Source organism: Scomber scombrus, chromosome 17, assembly GCF_963691925.1.
Source record: "Scomber scombrus chromosome 17, fScoSco1.1, whole genome shotgun sequence".
Lineage (NCBI taxonomy): Eukaryota > Metazoa > Chordata > Actinopteri > Scombriformes > Scombridae > Scomber > Scomber scombrus.
The window spans coordinates 17,335,881-17,357,548 of record NC_084986.1 but is presented as its reverse complement, the minus strand read 5'-3'; the positions used below and the strand labels follow the sequence as shown (position 1 = coordinate 17,357,548).

The 21,668-nt window shown below is 39.3% G+C and overlaps 1 protein-coding gene across 1 annotated transcript in view; it reads left to right on the top strand.

Moving 5' to 3' along the window:
* The window catches only part of afg1lb (AFG1 like ATPase b), a 28,235-nt gene extending 10,563 nt beyond the window's left edge, over nt 1-17,672 (top strand). The window contains exons 7-13 of the mRNA XM_062436945.1: nt 2,388-2,446; nt 11,231-11,313; nt 12,096-12,166; nt 12,952-13,052; nt 13,706-13,846; nt 15,837-15,944; nt 16,432-17,672. Of these exons, the coding sequence (XP_062292929.1) occupies nt 2,388-2,446; nt 11,231-11,313; nt 12,096-12,166; nt 12,952-13,052; nt 13,706-13,846; nt 15,837-15,944; nt 16,432-16,578 (710 nt within the window). The 3' untranslated portion in view covers nt 16,579-17,672. The remainder of the gene's footprint in view (nt 1-2,387; nt 2,447-11,230; nt 11,314-12,095; nt 12,167-12,951; nt 13,053-13,705; nt 13,847-15,836; nt 15,945-16,431) is intronic.
* Nucleotides 17,673-21,668: the final 3,996 nt, after the last annotated feature.

The window sequence follows — 21,668 nt, the reverse complement described above, 5'->3', positions numbered from 1 at the left end:
TTGATGTTGCACTTACTGCCAGCGGAGCAAGGCTTAGAAAAAGAATGAGCAAGATAGTGATCAAGGTGGGGATGTCCTATCTGACGTCTTTCTTTTTCAGGGAAGATGTCTCAAAGCCTTGAGTGGCTACGAAGTGGATGGTAGCGAAATGGCTCTCGTAGACAAAGTGGGCGTCTCTGATATTTGCTAGCTATTAAGAACAAAGCGCCAAACTGATGCAAACTTGATAGAGAGCCTACTTGGTATTAATTACATGGTTAATGGAATACTGAAAGCCATAAGAGACAACTGGACATGAAAGGCATAGATTTTCAATCTTTATTGATGTGGAGATGCCAGTATCAAAAGGCCCTAGATGATAGCTAAAGTAGGATTGTGTTGTTGTTTTTATATACTAATGGAGTTTAATGAGGGTGAGGAAGGTAAGGGGGATAAACGGCGTCTTTTTGGAGTGTAACAACCTCAGTGCATTGCATCTCAAAGGCAGTTTACATTAATGGTCTCAATCTTATTTCAATTGTCATAGATAACTTTTGGTAAGAAGTTTTTTTGATAATTGATGTAATTGATTCATTGATTTTATATATGTTAACCAAAATATACTGTAGCTAACTCCAGGTGTGATTCAGAAAACATTTCAAGACGTACATCACATCCTTTGCTTGTGTTAAAGTAAAGGGAGGGAAGTGTTTAAATTACTAGATAAAGTATTTGGTTTCCAGCTCCATAGGGAAATTCTGGCAACTACTAAAAAAAAAGCAGCAACATTGAACTGGCTCAAGAGGGAACATCCAGTTAATCTGAAGTTAAATTGACTGAAGGGAATAGAAGAAGACTAGCCCTAAACCCTAGCTTTTTTTGAGAGTCAGGTATATTGTGTTATGTTATTGTTCCTGGGTAATCTGTAATACCTAGACAGAATTTCTTTCCCAGGTATTATCACTCTAAATATGGGATTGAGAGACATCAATGTTGGGATGGGGGATGGGAAAGGTTTGGGGGCCTGGTGGGGGGCAGGCAAGTGAAAAGGACTGACAGTGACATCTATCCATCCCTCACTGCCACCCTAAGGTGAAACACAGACGAGGCGACTGAATAATGATATGACAAATGCTCCAAAATGTTGTGGCAGTGAGAAACAATGGTTGAGAGGGGGAAATCAAGTATGTCCTATCTTAATGTATAAATTGACAATCAAAAATGTGAAGATGTTGTACCCAATAAAAAAATAAGTTGCAAAATAGTTTGACATGGTGGGAAAGAGGCTTTTCTCCCATCTAGCAAAAAGTTAAATGAAAATATTGATACCACTCACATTTGCACAGATAATATGAAGCTACAACCAACAGCTGCTTTCAAAGACTGCAACAGGAGGTAACAGCCAGCCTGGCTTTTTTCAAAGTTAACCAAAGTTGCCTACTCCATAATTAACTGGTTATAAATTGTTAAGTACATACAAAAACCGAAGTGTAGAAACATTGTATTGGGGTTTATACCCTATGTGGTGTGACCAGTGTCCGCTGGTTGACTAGCACAACTTTTTAAGACAAGACTCAAGGAAGTCGCTGCTCCTAGCCAGCATATCACTACCAGTAAACCATTAAGTGTTGTTTTTACCCTCCAACTATTACAGAATAAACAAAATAATCAAAGATATACAAAGTGTTCATTTAGTTATCTTTGGAAAAAGCCAGGCTAGCTGTTTGCCCCTGTTTCCAGTCCTAATTCTAAGCTAAGCTCACTGCCGGCTCACAGTAGCTTTACATTTACCATACAGACATCAGAATGGTATTGATCTTCTCATTTCACTCTCAAAAAGAAAGGTCCTTAAACAATGACGATAGTCATGTCACCCACACAGTCCATCACAGTGAAGAAGTTACTGAGAGAGTGTTATTTGTGAGTCAGGGCCTACTATAGTAAGCTTAAGCCCAAACATCAACAACAACCATTTGTTTGCGTTTGCAGCTGGAGAGCTTAAGCCTGTGTGCATGTGTGTGTACGTGTATGTGTGTCTTTGTCCGTGTTTGTGTGTGAATCCCGATCTGTTTTATCTGTCTATCAGGGATGCTACTTCAGATGTAATTTGTTCCAGCCGAGCTAATTGAAACCTCTATTCAGCGAGCTACTGTGGACATTGTCCACGCTGAAAAGGCGACAGTCCTTTCTCTCGCCACCATTGTTTGGGAATGTAATGAATTTTATGTTGCTGCCGCTGCCGGTAGAGAAATCCATTTTTCTCCCCTGGTCCCAGTCCTTTTGTCATGCCTCCCCACCCATCCTTCAGTTCATCAATAGCCACTTTATGTGCCAATCTGTGGCGGGGGAATGGCATTATTAGGAGGCTAAACAGCAGCTCTAATATAGGCCCTCCCCTCCTCTTTCAGATCTGTACAAAAACGGACTTCAGAGGGACACCTTCCTACCTTTCATCGATGTGCTGAAGGTAGAGACAAAGTCATCCCCCTCTCTTGTCTTGTTAATTTATTCATTTGTTTATAACACATGCGCACACACTCATACATGTGTCTGTCTTTTTGCAAGTTGCTCTGTAGTGGTTTGATGTTTTCTGCTTCCTGGATGCCTCACACAGTGTCACAAAGCTGTCTTTGATCATACCAGGGCACAGTGAAAGATTGAGAAAGGTAGGGAGAGATGGAAGGAGCATGGGTGAGCACAGGTAATGTGAATGGGAGATGGGTGGATGAGCTGAGTGACTGACCCGGACTGCTTGCATTTCAAAAGTAAGGAGGGGGAGGGGGTGGGAGAAGAGAGGAGAGGAGACGAGACGAGAAGAGAGGAGCGATGCAGCGGTTAGCATTTCTAGCGAAAAATCTATTTTGCAATTTAAGCAGGTAGCACCATTATCCTGCCTGAATTTCAGATGATCATTGATGTGTTTGGAGTGATCATGATCATAAATAATTGCATAATAATTTGTTGTCATGCATTTTGCAACAGAGGAGGAGAGCATTCTTACACCTTTTATTGGTATTTATTCAAAATAGAAATGGTATTATCAGCCCATAAAAGTACTGATTATTTTTCACTATTCATTAGGGAACAGAATCATAGGACCACTCACCTCAAACATATAAGCATACACACAGACATAATTAGGTGGATATTAAGTACAATAATCCAAAGATGATACACTTTACGTTCTGTATGACTCCTCTGCTTCACAACTTCCAAAAGTGATTCCCAACAGTTTTCTATTTTAGCCACAGTAACAGGATAATGGAAGTTACCTTAATGATGGAAATAATGCAGAATTGAATATATCTGATTACTTGACGACTTCGAGCTATTTTTAAGTACCATTTTCAATATGCTGAATGGATATATAGATAGATATATGTACAGACAAACACATTTTTTACATGTAGTAAATACTGACTTAGTCACACTCACAGTCAATGTAGAGTAGCAGATAATTACTCTGTATGACAGGATTACTGAAAATTACCACTCAAAACTTTTTAAAAATGTTCAAATGTAATTTACTGGCATTGCAGTTTGTTACAATGCTAATACAATAACACTTGTGTAATAATGACATCAGTAATTACAGGTTGTTGTGTAGAATGTACAAATACCAATAAATCACTACACAATCCTATTTTGGGATTGTGTATGCATGTTATAAAATATAGAAAGTGATGCAGGAGAGTTCTTAAGCAGTTTAATAATTATGTGGTCTGTACATTTTTCAGCAACCTGCTAATTCATTGCAGCACATGAACTGGAATGACATCCTTACCTTCCTTCGCCTGCACACTGAGGAGTTTGTTAGGAGGAGGGTTAAAAAGATAAAGCAAATGCAAACTCCAAAAGATGATCTTTGACTTTAAGTGATTCCAGTTAATCTCCTGTGAGACATACACATCTTGTTGACCTAAATGCTCCAGATAAACGAGGTTTAACATAGTTGTATGTGACTGTAAAATACCCAACCCCCGGTGTTTATCTCTATCAAAACCCTTTGCTAAACCAATTTGAGGGATTCTAATTAAATATGTGTCAGTTTGTGTGCTGTCTGACATCAGCAATTAACTTTTATCCTCTTAAATCCTCCCCAAAACTCTATTATTGGTCAGTCTCTAATAATAATTGGCCACTTGGGTTTTTAGTGGTGATCCTATTATATGTACCAATTACATCACAAACCTCAATGTGTGTACTGCAGTGTATGAGATAAGCATACAGTTGCTTAACATGAGCAACATGGATGCTCTTCGGAGTCCAGGCCACAGACACATTCATGGTCGTCAGAGCTCCACTGAATCTTAAATACAGAAGTTGCCACTTCCACAACCGTGGAGGCCTTGGAGTCACCCTGCTCATCACCCACTCCCCCCCTCCTCCAGCAGCACCCTTGCCCTCTCTAATCCACCCTTATCAAGGTCCTGAATGCATGTTGTCCCTCTCTGCCCAGCACTACCTCCTCTCTTTCAGGGTCCCATGTTCCCCTTTGTGAGGCCATCTGGTTTTCAGGGTCGGTCTTTTTTGGGGGGTGCAAGGCATTCTCTATAGTGGGCCTGTTCTGTAAAGTTAAAGCGTGTTTTAGCAGGGTCACGCTGCTAACTAGCTGACCCTTAATAGATTGAATTAATTCTTGCAGGGGCCAGTGGTGCAGGTTCCTCCTCCCTGACGCAGCCCGCTCTTGTATGTGCGTGCCTGACTGTGTTTCTATAGTGAGTGAGGGGGTGAATGAGGGTGTTAGAAAGTAAAAAAAATAGCCTCTGACCTCTCCTCCCTATCACCTGAGCCATAGTGGAAGAGGTTAATCCACAGCCTCTGTCCGCCTGGATTGACGTCTTTATTTAACTATTGACTTCTGATTAGTTTGGACCCCCTTTTCCGTAGCACCCCATCCCCCTAATCATTAGTCCAGGTTCCTACTCTGCAAACTAAGTAATCATCAGATCAAGTACAAAGTTGCCAGACATGGAAAACCTACAACTTCACTGAACCTGACTGTTTACTATTTTTGTCATTCAATCAGCCATTTGTGAATTCTTGTCCTTTGTAACGTCGCTGTAGACTCCATCGGGGGAATCTATTCAGTTGTTTAGGCTTCTCTTTCTTTGTAGCCATGGCAAAGTTCTGTAAAATACAGGGTTTAAGGGGTTTTTTAATGGACACTGCCAGTATTGTAACGAAGACACTCTTTCTCTTTCTCAAACTGTCCTCCCTCTCCACTCCACTTTTCATTGCCCATCCTCTCTCTACCCCTTTATCCCCGCTCTTTATTCTATCACTATCCTGTTCTGCTCACTGGATTTACTCACCCAAGGTCAGGTCTCTGTATTTTGGTAGCAGAATAGTGACTTTATTTTCTCTCCGCTTGTTCGATTGCAGTCGTGCACAATGTTGCATTGAAAGGGGGTGGGGGGGATTGGGGGGTGGGTGGCGCATGACAACAACCCTGACGCAACTTTGAGTATCTCTGGTTTTCCTCCTGTTTTTTAATCTCCTCTCCTTCCCTTTTCTATGTGTGTCATTGTTAATAATTGCTATGTGCTGTGCAGTTGGTGATGAGAGAAAAACAGGATGTTGGAGAAAGAAAAATAGAGGAATGAGAGGGATGTGGTCCTCCAGCGAAGACCTTGGTGAGAAGGACTGCCTGTGAAGAGCCGGCAGCCTGCCAGTTCAAATCAAATAGATGTTGATATTTGATGACTGCCATTGTCTTCCAGAGCATTTAATGGCAGGGCAGTGGCACTCACCGTATGTCTCGAGGGCGTACCTCACTTCTTTCATATCAATGCCTCACAACTAAAAAAATTAACAAATAATAAAAGACAAATCGATTTTTCTTCTTTGGAACACGAGGAACTAATACTGGCTCCGTATTTATTCCCTAATATTTTAATTGATCCAGTTACCTTGACTTGTTATTTACTTAGGTGTCAGATGTGTTTGTATGCATTTGTGTGCACTGGTACATTATACTTGGTGTATTCAAAACTATATTACCTACCCTACCTTTAATTAAAAATGTAATTCCCATTTCTACCTTCACCTTGACCTGAATGTTTAAAACCCTTTTTTTTTTTACACTTCAACCCATGTACCTCTTGATGTTTTGTCCTTTTTTCACTTCTGGAACATCACAAAAATGTAAATCCAGCTCAGTGTTTTTTTGTTTTTTTTTAGAGAATGGGAAGTGAATCAGACTTTTATGGAGATATGGGCAGTACTAACATGAGCACATTTAGAATCTTTAATGTCAGTAATACAGCACTTTTTTAGGCAACTTTATTTGTATATATGTTATTAAGGCTGTAACTAATGATGATTTCATTATTGATTAGTCTGACTGTCATTTTTATGACAGTCATTTAGGTCAGAAAATGTTCACAGGGAATCACAATTCTTTAAAGCCCAGAGTTGACATGTCTGTCATAGAAGGCTAAAAAAAATATATATCTTATTTGAGAGGTTTGCATTTTTGTTTTAAAAAAATATCTGAAATGATTATTCGATTATCAAACTTATTGGAGATCACTTTTCTATCGATCAATGAATTAATTGCGACTGATCCTGTTTTTTCAGCTCGATGTTCCAAGGTAATTTAAAGTGCTTTACGTAAGACATCAAAGCTGAAAATGACATGCAAACCAGGGCTGGACAACTGTAGAAGTCAGATGGGTTGAAAATGTAGCTTAAGGATAAGAAATGTGTTTTGTTCTTAAGTGTTACACCAAATTCTGTGACCAAATTTGTTATTTTAAGCTTTACTTTATTTTCACTGGCACATGGTCACAAATTTTATCAGCTGTGATAACGGAAACTAAAGGTCTGTCTATAGAGCTCCAACTAACACCTTACCTGGCAATATCTGGTCAAACATTTGGTATTTTTCTGTAGTTAATTATATAACATCACACAGTCTAATGGGTCATAAATCACAGCTATCAACATTTGTTACTCCATTTAATACTTTTGAGGAACCATTTGGTCCTGGCTACCAAAATATTAGGGATTTCCAAAAAATGTTGTCTGATGTACTCCCACAGCCTGATCACATGAGCTCAAGGACCTCTTAACTGAGTAAGTGTACATCCCCCTGGTTGGGAATCACTGATGTATGTGATGATGTATGATAGAAAACTGTTTTCAGAAGCAATATGGCTGAAATTTCTAATGGGGTCACATAATTTGGTGTAACACTGAAAGCCAACACAGGAGTATGATGCTCAGCTGTTTAGGGCTCGGTGTGTTGGCACCAACAGGTGGAGCCTCTTTTGGCCAGGTGCAGGTAGCGCAGCCTCCCTGAGTTTTTGGAGTGGTTCATTTTTGGGCCTCAACTGAGCTCGAGAGGGGTCGAGGGTGGGGGGTCCAGTGGGGTCCTGGATCACGAAAGGTGGGGCCTCCAACTCAAAAGATGTTTCCCCAGGAGTAGCAGCCGAGGCAGGGGGAGGTTGTGAGAACGACCCTGCAGAACAAACCATCGCTGGCCCAAGGCAGTCACACTTTAAGGGAATAGATCATTAGGTGTAATTAGGGTGTTCACATTGTCACGAACCCCCCCGACTGCCCAAGAATGAATAAAATCACCAGATTCACCCCCCACTCACTCACTCACTCACTCACACACTCTCACACTCTCACTCTCACACACACACACACACAGAGCAGCTCCCAGTTAGTGAAAACACTTTGATGTCAGAAGAGTCGTCCAGAACTTGCCAGCATAAAGGCAGTGTTTTAAGCTTTCTCTCTTTTCTCCCCGTCTCTCTCGACCCCTCTATCCCTGCCTCCCTCTTTTCTTCTGTCCCTGCACACAAGGCTGTAAGACACACATGGTTGAATGAACGACAACCTTTCCCCCCTCCTCCCCACTCCTCCTCCCCCACACCCTTCTCTCCCCCCTTCGTCTCTTTTTCAGCCTTCCCACCCCGCATTTCTTTGAGGCCTGGTCAATTCTCCGGGCCAAACAAAAAAAGCATCAAATGTTTTCTGCTGCCGGGTAATGAGGGAGTGGACCTCATCAGGGCCCAATAGTCAGCTATCCTTGGCTTTTGTTGGAGCTCAATGGCACCGCGCTCTTTGAAAAACTCAAAAGCAACTTTTTGAGGAGTAAAGGATAGAGAAAGATATGGCGTGAAGGGAGCGGGTGCTGAGGGGAGTAGAGGCCACCACTGGAAAAAAAAAAGCCACTCTGTTTTTATGCTAAACGGCTGTCCAGAGAGAGCAGCGGACAGCTCGGACAATGACATGATTGGAGCTACATGTGTTTGGATGACTTTCTTCAAAAGAGAGTCTGATTCTCATGTCTGTCATCTCGCTCTTCTGTCTCTCCCTCCCCTCTTGCGTCTGTGAGCTGGTGAATGTATCAGCGCAAGTGGTGAAACTCTTAATTTGCGGTGGCACTACTTTTCTGTGAGTCAGCTTCACTTATGACTAGTTTCTGCACGGTAAACTGGTGCAAAATAATTGGTACAAATACCTAATATTATGCCACTACTCCTGGGATAAATAAAAAGTGGGCTTCAACAATTAAATACATTCATTTCTTTTTTGTTAATAGGTAATTCTTGAAAATAGTGCCGGCTTCAAATTACCAAAACAGCTGAAAGCTTAAAGATATTCAGTTTATTATCACATAAACCGAAACAAAGTGGCAAATCCTCACATTTTAGAAGCTGAAACCAGATAATGTGTGGCCTTCTCAAGAAACCAATACACAAATTGATGTAATTAAACATTATTACAGTCCCTCCTAACCAATCAGCGAGTGAGAAAACTTAATCTTGGAGGAACAAAAGTACAAACACATGTGCAGGCTGTCACATATGGAATAAACTGGAATTGGGAATTTGAGCATTGTAATACTAATAGAAATATCTTAAACTAAGTAATAGTGACACATAGAGAGGTACTTTTTCATTATGAGATAAATCTGCTTTTTTTCCTGGTTAATCCATGAATTATTCAAAATGAAAAATGTAGATCACATTTTCCAGAGATTTCTCAAAGGTCTTAAGAGTGTTAATGTCTGACCAACAATCCAAAAGATTTCAAAGTTTGTAAAGATATAAAACAGACAAAAGCAGCAAATCTTCATATTTGAGAAGATGTATCCCACATTTTTTTAATCAAAATTGTTATCTTTTAATTTCAGCTATTTCAACTAATAATTCCAGCACTGCACCAGACAAAAACTAGAAGATGTTTATGCTCTTCCAAGTACATCAAAGTCAGTTGATGTAATTGTCATTCTGCAACTGACATACAAAAAAAGCTAAAAGGACAACTGGAGAGAAGACTGTAAGTTATAAAGTGGGCTGACTAGGATAGAAGTCTGAGAGGAGCGTGGTGGTGGTGGTGGAGGGAAGAAGACAAAGACCACAACGTGTAGGCGAAAGAAATCTTGGAGGAGTGAGAACTTGACAATCCCCTCAAGATGGATAATCAAGTAATGACCCGCAAGGCCTCAGCCTCATCTGATTATAAATAACCAATGGAATCATCATCACTGATTGTGTTTCCATTCCTCCTTCTCTCCTCTTTCTTATTTGTACCTTGCTTCACCGTCAAGAAACGCTCCGTGCGACCCATCAGCCGCCCGAACTGTAGGTAGAGACGCTTCATAAAGGGAGGGAGTAGACGATGGCAGGAGAAAAGACAAACTGAGATTCTAATGATGTGGCGGCGATAGTGACAAGCTTCTTTTTTTTTTTTTGCTTTTTTTTTCATTTTGGAGGGACTATTTACCCGTTGGTGGGGTCACAGTAGGTTGATGAAATGACACCTCCCTTTTGTGCGTGGGGGAGGGCGAGTTTGTCAGGTTGTTATTAAGCCTGATTCAGCCAATTGGCTCAGAGTGGGAACCCCGTTTGTGTGAGCGGACACGGAGATAAAAAGTTGACAGCGGAGAAGAATAGAGTATTTCCGTCCCCTTGCTTTGTGATGATTACTAATTATCCTGCAGCTTAAGGAGGCCAGTGGCAGAAATTCACTGATTTCATAATTTACTGGAGCTGTCTTTGAATACTCAGTCAGCCGGTGATGGCTCGGATGGGATGATATGCAATTCCTTTCTTTTCTTTGATAGAATGGTGGAGATGATGATTATAGTTTGTGCTGTAGTCCCTGACATGAATCCTGTTGACGTTTTACACTATCTGCAAAAGTTTGAACTCTGCATTACAAGTTCACCCCTGCTGTAACACACTTGAATAGCTGCAGGAACAAAAGATCACGCTGCCATGTTTTTGAATTTGTTCACTCATTCCTTACATATGTGCTCTTTGTCCTTTTTATTATTCATACAGAAAAGGAGGCTGTGACACAAAGCTCTTATCTTCCACTTTTCACATGACAGATGATATGTAGAGAAAAAGCAAAAATCTTGGCACAAACCATAGCATATCAGAGTAAAAATCTGAAATAATATATCATCTCGAAATACAAGAATTCAGTTCACTGTATCTAAAAAGTAGAAGCGTCAGCACATATATTTCCACATACAACAACCTAATCTTTTAGATCGTTTGCTGCACAATTTGATTTATTTGTACAATGCATTCTCAGTTTTTCCTTTTCATATTTTCAGTATCTTTCTGGATATAGTACAGTAGCTTCTGCGTGCCCTGAAAATATTAATATGAAGCTTAGATCTGGATGAAAAATATATTTTAAGTTTTTGAAAATCTAAAATACGATTTGAAAAACTGCCAACTAAAAAAAGTTTTGTTTTTTTTTAAACTTTAGTAATTAGGGGAAAATCACATTTTACATTTTGGAAATTAAACTGCAGCTAACAATTGCTTTCTTCATTGATTAATCTAAACATTTTCTCAATTAATTGGTCTAGAAAATAAAATTTAAAAAAATGTACAAAGCCCAAAATTGTTCAGTTTGGCATCACCTCAGACCAACAAGCTGGAAATCCTCACTATTGTGAAGCTGAGAAAGTTTGTAATTTACAGTACATTTTTAAAAATGACTTAAATGATACATTTTTGTCCGTCAATTAAATGATGAACTGATTCATCTTTATGGCTGTAAAGTAAATTAGAGAAATCCATTATCAACAACTTGTCTACTGAATTTGAAGTTTAATTATAAACAAAACCTTTAGATTTTCAACCACATAAAAAATTACAGAATTTATAAATACAGATGTTTTCTTCCATCTTTGCTGTTATACAAGGGCCTTGTTTGTTCTACTGTGTTCGCTCTTTCATTTGTACCACTGTATGTTGTTTGTGTGCAGGAGCATTGCCAGACCATCTGCCTGGACTCTGGGATTGACTACAGGAGGCTGGACAAGGCTGCGGCAGGGAAACTCTACTACCTGTAAGAAACACAAAAATACACACACATACACATGCTAATATTGGTCCTATTTGTGCCTCTGTTGCAGCCCAACTCGGCACAGAGTTTTTGCAGCAGTGTAGTAAAGAGTAGACATTAGCCTCCATCAACAAAATACACACACAGAAAATGTTTGTGAACATCAGATAGTTTGATTTTTTTATTTTTTATTTTAAGGACAGACAGATAGAGAAGGCAAACAGATGGATACATGGGGAGAAACAGACTGGGAGATTTATAAAGACATGCATTACCTTGAGAAACACATGAAAGGATGAAAGAGGAATCAATAGAATATGAGAAAATGGTAGAGCTTTAAAAGCTAGTTTTCTATTTTCCTCATTACATATACGCTGTTGTGAACATACATGCATACAAACACAGCATGAATGACAATGCTGTTGCTCATCACTGTATTGGAGCTTTCAAGTGCTTTCGTCTTTTCACTGTATGTAAATAGAGTGCATCACACCCTTTTACCCGGTGTTAAAACACAAGCACACGTACACACACAAAAACGCACACACCTTAGTCTCATTTTGACGTGCATTCACAGGCTAATGCTTGCGTTTAGAGCCTAACATCCTGTTTTTTACAGATGGAGTGAAAAGCTAAGTACCCCCCCTCCTGTGCACTCCTTACTGCCGCCGTTTGATGTGGCCACTTCAGCATTATTAATTTCATATCGTATTATTTCTTTTCTGCTCCGTTGCCTGTGTGCGTGTGTGCATGCGTGTGTACCCATGTCCGTGTGTGTCGTGCAGTACAGGGGAACCTGGTGCGGAGGCTTGCTTGGATTCGCTGTTTGAGGAACTCGCCCTCAGACAAAAGAGTGGTAAGGAAGTTAAAGTAGAACATCAACTTTTTGTCTGCTAGGTGGTTAATCCCAAAAATGAAGAAAGAACATATACTAAAATAATCCAAGTGTCCCCAGTGCTATGTGAAATAGTACCTGTGTTCTTCATGCTTTATACATACATTTTAATACATTTTTATTTCTTAAAGTTTATGGGGTTTTTTATGATATTATCAAAGGTGGTCTTTTATTTATTTATTTTATTTAAACCCATCTCTGCTATAAAACACAGCCTGGTGTGGTGTCATGTTTCACAAACATTTCTTAAACCACAAAACTGTCAGACAGACTTCTCATCACATCATTTAAAATCATTCACCATTCAAGTTTAGAGTTCTCATAACCTGTCAGGTTGGTGTCATAACATGAATAATTGTTATTACAGGGTGCCAGTAAGACCTGAAATATAATATCTGAAGTCATGTTATCTGTATAAGTAGAGTTTATTGTTATTATAAACATACGTTCGACCTCACCTGTTTTGAGAACTTGCAGTTTGCTATGTTTTAATACTGCAGTTTGCAGCAGTTTCTTACTTTGCTGTTTTTGTGCCTGGCTTTTACATTTTCTGCTGTGTAAATGTAAACATCAGAATATTAAAAGGAGGAGGGTGTAGTTTTGTAGTCTATGATTAACTAAAGCAATGCAGGACATTCCTTCATAGATTTGTTTTAATGCAATGATTCAGCTGTAAATGAAATGATACAAGACTGCATGACATGACTGAGGGTCATTTATTTTGTTGTGTGTATGTGTTTCCATAGTTACAGGTCCTCGGGTGCTCACTGTGCTGGGCAGGGATGTAACTCTGGAAAAGACCTGTGGCTCCATCGCAGACTGTACTTTTGATGAGCTTTGTGGCAGAGTGAGTGATTTTCCTTTGTCTCTTCAAGCCATCTGCAAACCTCTGTTTCAAAAGTTGCACAATAACACATATTCTTACTGATAATACTTGTAATAATTATACAAAATCCACTTAGCTCTAATCAAAACTGCTCAAATTCAAAGCACTTGTCTTGTCTCTTTATTGCCTCCTGTGTTCTGTTTTTTTCCCTTCTCTGTGTTCTTATTGTCCCAGCCTTTGCTCTCAAACTGAATCACCTTCCCTTCATCTCGGTCCTATTTTCTGCTCAATGTCAAAAAGCAAGTCTATTGATCATTTTGTGAATAGTTTTGCCAATTTTATCTCAAATAAAGCTGTGTTGTACAATCATCCACTGTGTGAGAGAGTGAGTGTCTAAACCCTGATGGCCAGCAGTGAGCTTTTGCAGGCATCTGAGCCTCAAGGTTTCTTCTTCTGTTTGACATACAGTATGTTGGTACGTTAATGTTGAGAGCAGTATTCTTGAATGTCAAAGAACCAGGGACAGGGACTAAAATGACATCAGCCTGAGTATTTTGCTCAAGGTGCCCTTATTATAGTGTGTGTGTCTGTGTTTGTGTGTCTACAAGGCAACTATGCACATGTGCTCAGATCTGACTTTGTTCCAGTATGTAACTTGGTCTGTCGTTTTCCAGCCTCTGGGTGCCAGCGACTACCTGGAGATGGCACAGCTCTTTGACACTGTATTCATCCGCCATGTTCCCGTGCTGACACTGACTCTGAAGGACCAGGCGCGACGCTTCACCACCCTCATAGACAACTTCTACAACTACAAGGTACTTAAAAACACTCCATCAAATATTATATCACTGATTACTTCATTTTAGAGGAGGTTTTGTGCCTTTACCCTCCACCTCTGTAAAGGTTGTCTACAAGATTGTGGGTTTCCTCCCATTCGATGCCAGAAGAAGAGTAGTGAGGTGGGCTACTGATGTGTTGTGATAAGGCCTGACTCAGAGTCAGTGTTCCTGTTTATTCCACAGGTGTTGGGTGAGGTGGAGGTCTCTGTGCAGTGCAGTCAAGTTCCTCCACACCAACCTTGCAAAACATGTTATGCTTTGTGCACAGGAGCATTATTGTGTTAAAATAGAAAAGGGGCTTCTCAAAACTCTGTCTGTTAAAGGACAAAATGCTCCCCTAAATATGTTTTTCTTTATTACAACAGTTTAAGCCCAGATTGTCTAAGTATGTAAGTCACGCTGATTATTCTTCAGCTTCATTTTTTGAAAAGTTTAATTTTGCACATAATGCATAATGATGTGTTACTGTACATTTTTTAATTATATCTGGCTTGAAGAAAAGCTCTAACACCTTTAGGAGGGACTATTTATTCAGTGCCACAAACCTAAATCAGTTGGATGCCTCTGTACCAGACAAAGAGCCAATCTGGGTTGTATTCCTTCCTTTATAGGCTATGTAATAAATAATATATTTACAGTGCTGCAGGTCTTTGAGAGACACAGAGTAACAACACGTCTGGTAGTTTGTTTTTGTTTTTTGTTTGGGGGGTTCGACTCAGCACCTGGACAAGAAAGATGTGTCTGTGTTATTGCTTCCCAAAGCTGCCACAAGGTTATATAGTTTCTCTTTTAGTACTCCTCCTGATTTTTTATAGTGACCTAATGGTTTTGATATCCTATAAAAGTGAGATTACATGCAATAATACAACCAGATATAATAGTATTGGTTAAAGATTAAATGCGTACCTAATTAGAGAGGTCAAGAAACTGCTGCTGTACTGCTCTCAGCATACCAAACATTTTTGAGCAGGTTGCTCCTCTGGCAACACATATTTTAGGTAAAAAAGGTGTTTTGTTTTTTTTAAATGCTAGTTGACGGTTGAAATAGTGTCACTGAATTCGAAGAAGACTGCAGTCACTTCATCAGTCTGTAAAGATTATTTCATTTCCACTCAATGCAGCTTTCAATACAGTTTTCACTTTAGTGTCAACCTCATATTAGTTATTTTTACACTTCTTATTGTATAAATCAATTCTTAATTGATTGTAAAGATTATATTTATTCCTTTAAAAATGTATCATGCACTTAAATCATCTTGGGGATACAAAAAGACACTTAGATTTGACCAGAAAAAGAAGTATGTCATTTTAAGCTTAACCACTCTTATTTACTGTTGATCACAGGAAACAGACAATTATTAAAGGGGACCTACTATGCTCATTTTCAGCTCTGTATTTTTATTCGAGGACTATGTGTGACTCATAGTTCAAAAAAACTCCTCATTTATCTTATACTGGCCCTTTATGCATTCCCTCAGTTCAGCCTCTGTCTCTGTCTCTACTCTCTCAATAAGTAAACCGCTTATTTTACTTTTCCCTGCTGTATGATGAATAAACACTTACACTTATCCCAGCTCGATTCGAGTCATGGCTGAGCATGACTACCTCCAAAACAATGGAATAATGCCATAATGTTAGCAGAGTGGAACAGTGAACTTGTGCAGTGTATTTGGAGCACATGACCATATAAAGAAATGTGTCACAAATCGACATCAGCTGGGAATTAAAGTCGAAAAAACAGTTTGAAACCGAGCGTTCAGAGCAGTATTCTGAAGCTGTTGCTTTTTGCTCACAGGTACATACATTTACCTCATTATTCGACACTTTGGCCACATTTATTATGAACATCCAACATTGTAGCATATATATATATGCCTGAAAATAAGGAAAATCATGATAGGTCCCCTTAAATAATACAGGAAGTGTCCTCTACAAACAAACCAGACATTTCCATGTCTGATCCTAGGTGAGAGTGGTGCTACTGGCAGCGGCTCCTTTAGACCAGCTGTTTGTCCACTCCGGAGGAGATGATGAGAGGGACCGACAGCTGTTGGATGACCTGGGCCTCAGTGGGGTAAGATCATTACCCAAAATCTGTCAAATCAAATTTGTCTTTTTAAGGTTATCCAGACACAGATACACAGAAGAGTTGCTCATTTGTCTTTATATCTGGTAGAATTACACAGTTATTGATGAAGTTCAAGGAGTTACAGTAACATTTGCAGGTCTCCTGAACAGTGTATATGATGTATAACAAAGTGACATTTTTAATAAAGAAATATAGACAGTAGACAATTTATTTTCCTCCAAATAAAGATCTTGATGAAATGTTTAATGTAGATGTATTTTATTATCATATAAATATTGTAGCTGTAGAAGTTTCTACTGATTTCACTGAAGTGTTGAAATGTGAGTAGATGACACGTGTGAGGGGGGTGATTGCTCTTTCTTCAGATGTATCTTTTTAAATCTTTGAGAAATGTTCTCCATGTGTTGATCCGCTTGCATAGTTAGATTGAAGTGGATTTGCTGGTAACTCCGGTGCTTGATCCTCTCTTCAGGACGCAGGAGAACGACTTACTCTGTTCACAGCTGAGGAGGAGATCTTTGCCTTCCAGAGGACCACCTCCAGACTGATGGAGATGCAGACAGAGTCATACTGGATGGAAGGAGATCGCAGCATCAACAAAAAACACATGAACACCTAACGTCCACCTCCACCTTCCTGATAAGCATATACCTCCACACAGTACCTCAATGACTGCTCACTACAACAGGTAGATAAGGGAGTGATGTAAAATATCCACAGTAAATATGTAACCATTTTCTAACTCAAACATACTGTATGGATGGATACCTGTACCATGTGAGTTCCCATCATCTTACGCATGTGCTTTTATACCTCTCTACTCTTTCAGCCTGTTATGCCCTTTCCTGTGAAGTGTAATCTCTCCCCCCTGTGGACTATTTATTTTAAAGAATATGGAAAGCTCTCCAACATGTGTGAACCAGAAAGCAAACAGGTGCTCACATCAAGGAGAGAAAAGGGGGACCAAGTGTCTGTCACAGTAGTTGGCTACTGCCCTCTAGTGGGTGAATGTGAAAAGGGTCAAATGTTTTCAAGCTGTTTCTGTTTTTACAGAACAATATCAGCCTCTGTGCAGTTTTAAATTTAACCTCAACTGTATTAAACTTGGAATAAATGTGGAAAGTTATGTGATATTTTTCTCCATGTACCATATGAATGAGCCTGCAGCATGGGATGCTTGTATTCCAGGAAATAATGAGGCATTCTCTTTATTTCTGTGTAGGGTACAGTAGTAGGATTGTTGGATTGGTAATGATATAATCCAGGTCTTGATTTGGAATTAACCAGAGTTGGTCTTAAACTTGACTTAGACTTTGCAAAGGTAGTTTGACTGCAGGTGCTTCTTGTTTCAGTGGTTTGACACTTAACCTTTTTATTATCCCAGAGGGCAATTTGTCAGGCAACAGCAAACACAAAAACTCCAATGATTCATGACCAAAAATCAATAATTAAATAAACCTCAAAGCCAAACATAACTGTTTGATATTAAACAATGTATTGAGCTATATTGGAATTGTGTAGTTTTTAATGCAGTTTATGATGCAGATAAATAAACTCATCTATGCTATAACATATTCACCAGTGTCATGCACAGTCATTTGTCCTTTTGTGATTGTTACTCCAAATTTTGATGTAATAAACTAATCCTGTAATAACAATATTAAATTTTTTTTAAATGTATTAATAGTTTAATACCCAAAATTATATATTGGATTACATATATAGGATTGTAGATAATACTTTATTTCTAAATTATGCAAATGATTAAACTTTGATATAGACCATGAATAGTTTTCTTGTTTTTCTTAAATATTAGTTATAATTAAAGAGCTGATAGAGATTTTTTACTGTCTGTGGTGTTTAAGTTGTGTGTGTGCTTGTGTTCATGAATGGGCCCTTGTGCAACACTATTATATCACTCGAAGGGCCATGTAGGGTGAAGCTATCTTATCGTGGTGCAATAAACTGGCTCATTGCCAGAGATACTGCAATCGGCTGTTTAAGTAACAGTTAGCAAAAAAAAGGTATATAAGCCTCCTATTGTAAATATGCTGGTACTTATCTGTACTCAAATGAAAAGGGAAATGAAAGTCGATGTTAATGTTTCCAACAAAATACATTAAAACATTATGTTCAGAAAAATGATGTACTCAATGCATAGACGGTCTATAATCACTTGTTTTTCATCTACACTATATTCTAATATATACAGTATATACATATATAGTATTAAAGAGCAGGTAGATATTTTTACTACTTCTTTATACCTGTAGGTGGCAGCAGAGGGCAGCTGCAAGGTTTGTTATTGCGTCCATCTAGGGATGAGGTCATCCTAGTGCACCACTCCAGCCTGGACCAGCCCGACCCTGACAAATACATTCTGAACAGTGAGCAGCACCTACTGTATCTAAACCAAGAACATTATATTCCGTTTGTTCCAAGTGTCCCAGCAGCCAGTATCATGGAACAAGTACAAGAACACCACAGTAAATGTGTAATCTTATTAGGTTTAAGGGACAGTTAATGGCTCAGTGGCCAGTGCCTGTGTATGCAGGTTTGTGTGCACATGAACACATGCACTTGATGTGTGTCATTAAGAAGTGCTTGAGTCTGTAGCAAGGCCCTGCGTCTATCCCACCATCCTCTCGATTAAAGAAAAATCAATCACGCCCTATGCCGAAGCCCCTAATCCAATAAGATCGTTATGCTGTTTGGGGGAAACATCAGACACAAACAGACATGGCTGCCGTGCTTTGTGATTGTCTTAATTGGATGATTCACGCTGGCTTAGAGGGGTGGTCAGAGTCTTCATCCCCTGTGGACCACAGTCTTCATACACACTGCTAGTGGAAGGAAGGTGGAAGACAATTTTCCTGTCACTTGGACAACTATGGACACAGTAATATTAAAAATGGTACCTTAATATTTTTCTATACTGTCACATTAGATTATTTATGCCCTAGAATTCCTAAAATTGACATTTAAAGTTAATTGTATGCAGTTGTGAGGGTTTAATATTTTAGGCTCTGTTACACAAGAATGAAACCCAATTGTGAAAGAGTACAATTGACAAGGCCAGGTAGTCTGGTAATCAGGGTCTCAATCCACCAGATCAAAATGGCTTCAATTTATGTGGCTTCAATTTGGAACAGGTTATGAAGTGTTATGTAAAGCCAACTAATACAAATGATTTAGGTCGGTGTGTGTGTGAATGCGCTTGCTTATGGATCTACCCCTGTGCAACACTATCATTGCTCCCAAAGGGGCCACGTAGGGTGACAGTCTTATCTTGGTGCAGAAGAAACTGGCCTCATGCCACCAACACTGCTCCGAGGTCTTTAAGAGACACTTATTTCTTTACTATATAGACAAGCACATCTTAAACTAAATATGACTTGGCAGTTGGAATTAGCCCACTGTTTTAAATGATCACCCAGTTAAAAAGCAAGTGACAGACAGTGATGTTTAATTACCATAAAACATACAGACAGTGTAGTTGCAAGAAGATGCTGGTGTGATCAGTGAGTAGGTCTGTTTGATTGTGCTGGTTCTTGAAGAAAAATGGTTGAAATCTTAAAAAAATACAAAAATGCTAACTTCAGGTACGCATGTGTATATGAGCAGGAGAAAAGCTGAATTTATTGTGGAAAAGCCTTCATCAGTGATTTGGCTTGATCATGAGACATTTTAAAATCTATAGGGTTTTGTTTTTGTTTTTTTATTTGTAGGTCTTAATCAGTTTATCAAGCTCATTGTAAGTTAAAATGAACCAGAACACAATATCATACATACATCAACCTTAAAATATGAAGTAATTTGAAGCTATAAAAAGCTTCATCTATGATACAGATGTCTGATACAGTTGAATACATACAGTATTTCTGCACAGACACACACACTCAGACATCCTATCCTCCCTGTATACATCCAGTGAGCAGTTAACTCTATAGTTCTCTGCAGGAGCCAAACTGCTGCATCAGGTATTCTCTTTGATGTGAAGGGAACAAAAAGCATCACACAATGTGTGCGCGTGTAGACTGACTATCTCCTGTAATCCTGTACAGTACAGACTCCAGACTGCCGCTGCAAATGAGCTTGTGTGCTGTACCAATCTGCTTGGCTAAATGTGTGTCAATGAACACAGCTAAACAGTGGTGTTCATCCTTTTTAGAGAGCATGTCTCCTAGTTTGCTGATGTTTGAACACAATTAAACAGGTGGACCTGAAAAAACACAAAGCTTGAGTGTAGTGTATATTCTGAAGTAGCCAGTCAAATAAAAAATAATATTATGACATCACCACATCACAGCATAACAAACACTATAAAATATCCTAAAAACATATTACATTATTGTGATTTGTCAAAACACCCAGCAACATATTTCAGTATAACATAAACACCTTCAATCCCTGAAAGTATATCAAAGAGGTATCTTGTTATGGTCAGCTGTGAACGCGCATTCCTGCACAGAAACAGCGAGCGCACGCAGGTGGACGCGCACCTTGCAGCCGTCGGTGAAACAAAGAAGACGTGGACTAGGCTGTTTTGATTCAGCTAAGGAGGAGGAGGAGGAGGAGGAGGAAGAGGGGGAGGTCCAGGGCATCACTTACAGATGGAGACCCATCTAGGATTTCTCCCTTATCTCTGGCTAATAAACGGGTTGACGTCATGCTGGACGAGGTGGAACGGGCTCCAGAAAGGGGGCGTGGCCTGCGCGCCCTGACAGAAGTGATCGACAGCCTGCCTCGCTGATTAAAGGCACAATCAGACAACACCAGCAACAAGAGGGTGATGGCAAAAGAAATACAGGGATGTTGAGGCAGAAATCATAGCGTATGTGATATGAAATGTAGGGTATTAATACATATTTCATTGACTTACATTCAATTTAACAATCTAGTAAAAATGAAACGCTTATAGCCTTAAATTCCTTAAATACTAATCTGGCATTGTTATTATGGCGATTCATACTGAGTTTACATTGACAATGTTTTAGTGGTACCATGACATAAATCTGTAAAGATAGGTTACACTTTACCATTTAATTAAAAAAGAACATTTGGATGATAAGAGTTCATTTTGATTTAGCGGTGCAACAATTAGGTGATTAATCAATTAAGAATCGTTTTCTTGACAGAAATGTCTTATATTCACTGGTCCCTGCTTCTCATTTGAATATTTTCGTAGGCCTACTGTCTTCTGTGATTTTAAACTACATACATTATGTAAGCTATTGTTTAATTGACAAAAATAGTCCACACATGAATTAATAATGAAAACAATTGTTAGTTGCTGCTCTAAAATGTGTCTAAAATTCATCAAATTGACTGGCTTCTAAAAAAGTAGGAAACCTGCAGCACACCTGTAGCTAGAGCCACTTATTATTTTACTGATCCTAAGTGACAACCTAAAGTTGGGTATGTAAACACCACTTTTATCGGCTAATCTCTCTAATCTCTCTCAAATTAATATATCAATCCGATGTAATAGATCTCCTTCCTCTTCCTGCTATGTGTCTCTATTCTGTGCCCATTAGCAACATGTCAGGACGTGTCCCAGTCTGCTCACAGGCAGCGCCGTCCTGTAGGTCGGTTAGTGTCTCTTTAAAAGGCGATCCCATGCACAGGATCCAGGGGGCTGGACCTTGATCGACTTGCATGCTTGTGTCTATGTGTGTGCGTAAGTGTGTGTATGTGTGTGTGTGTGTG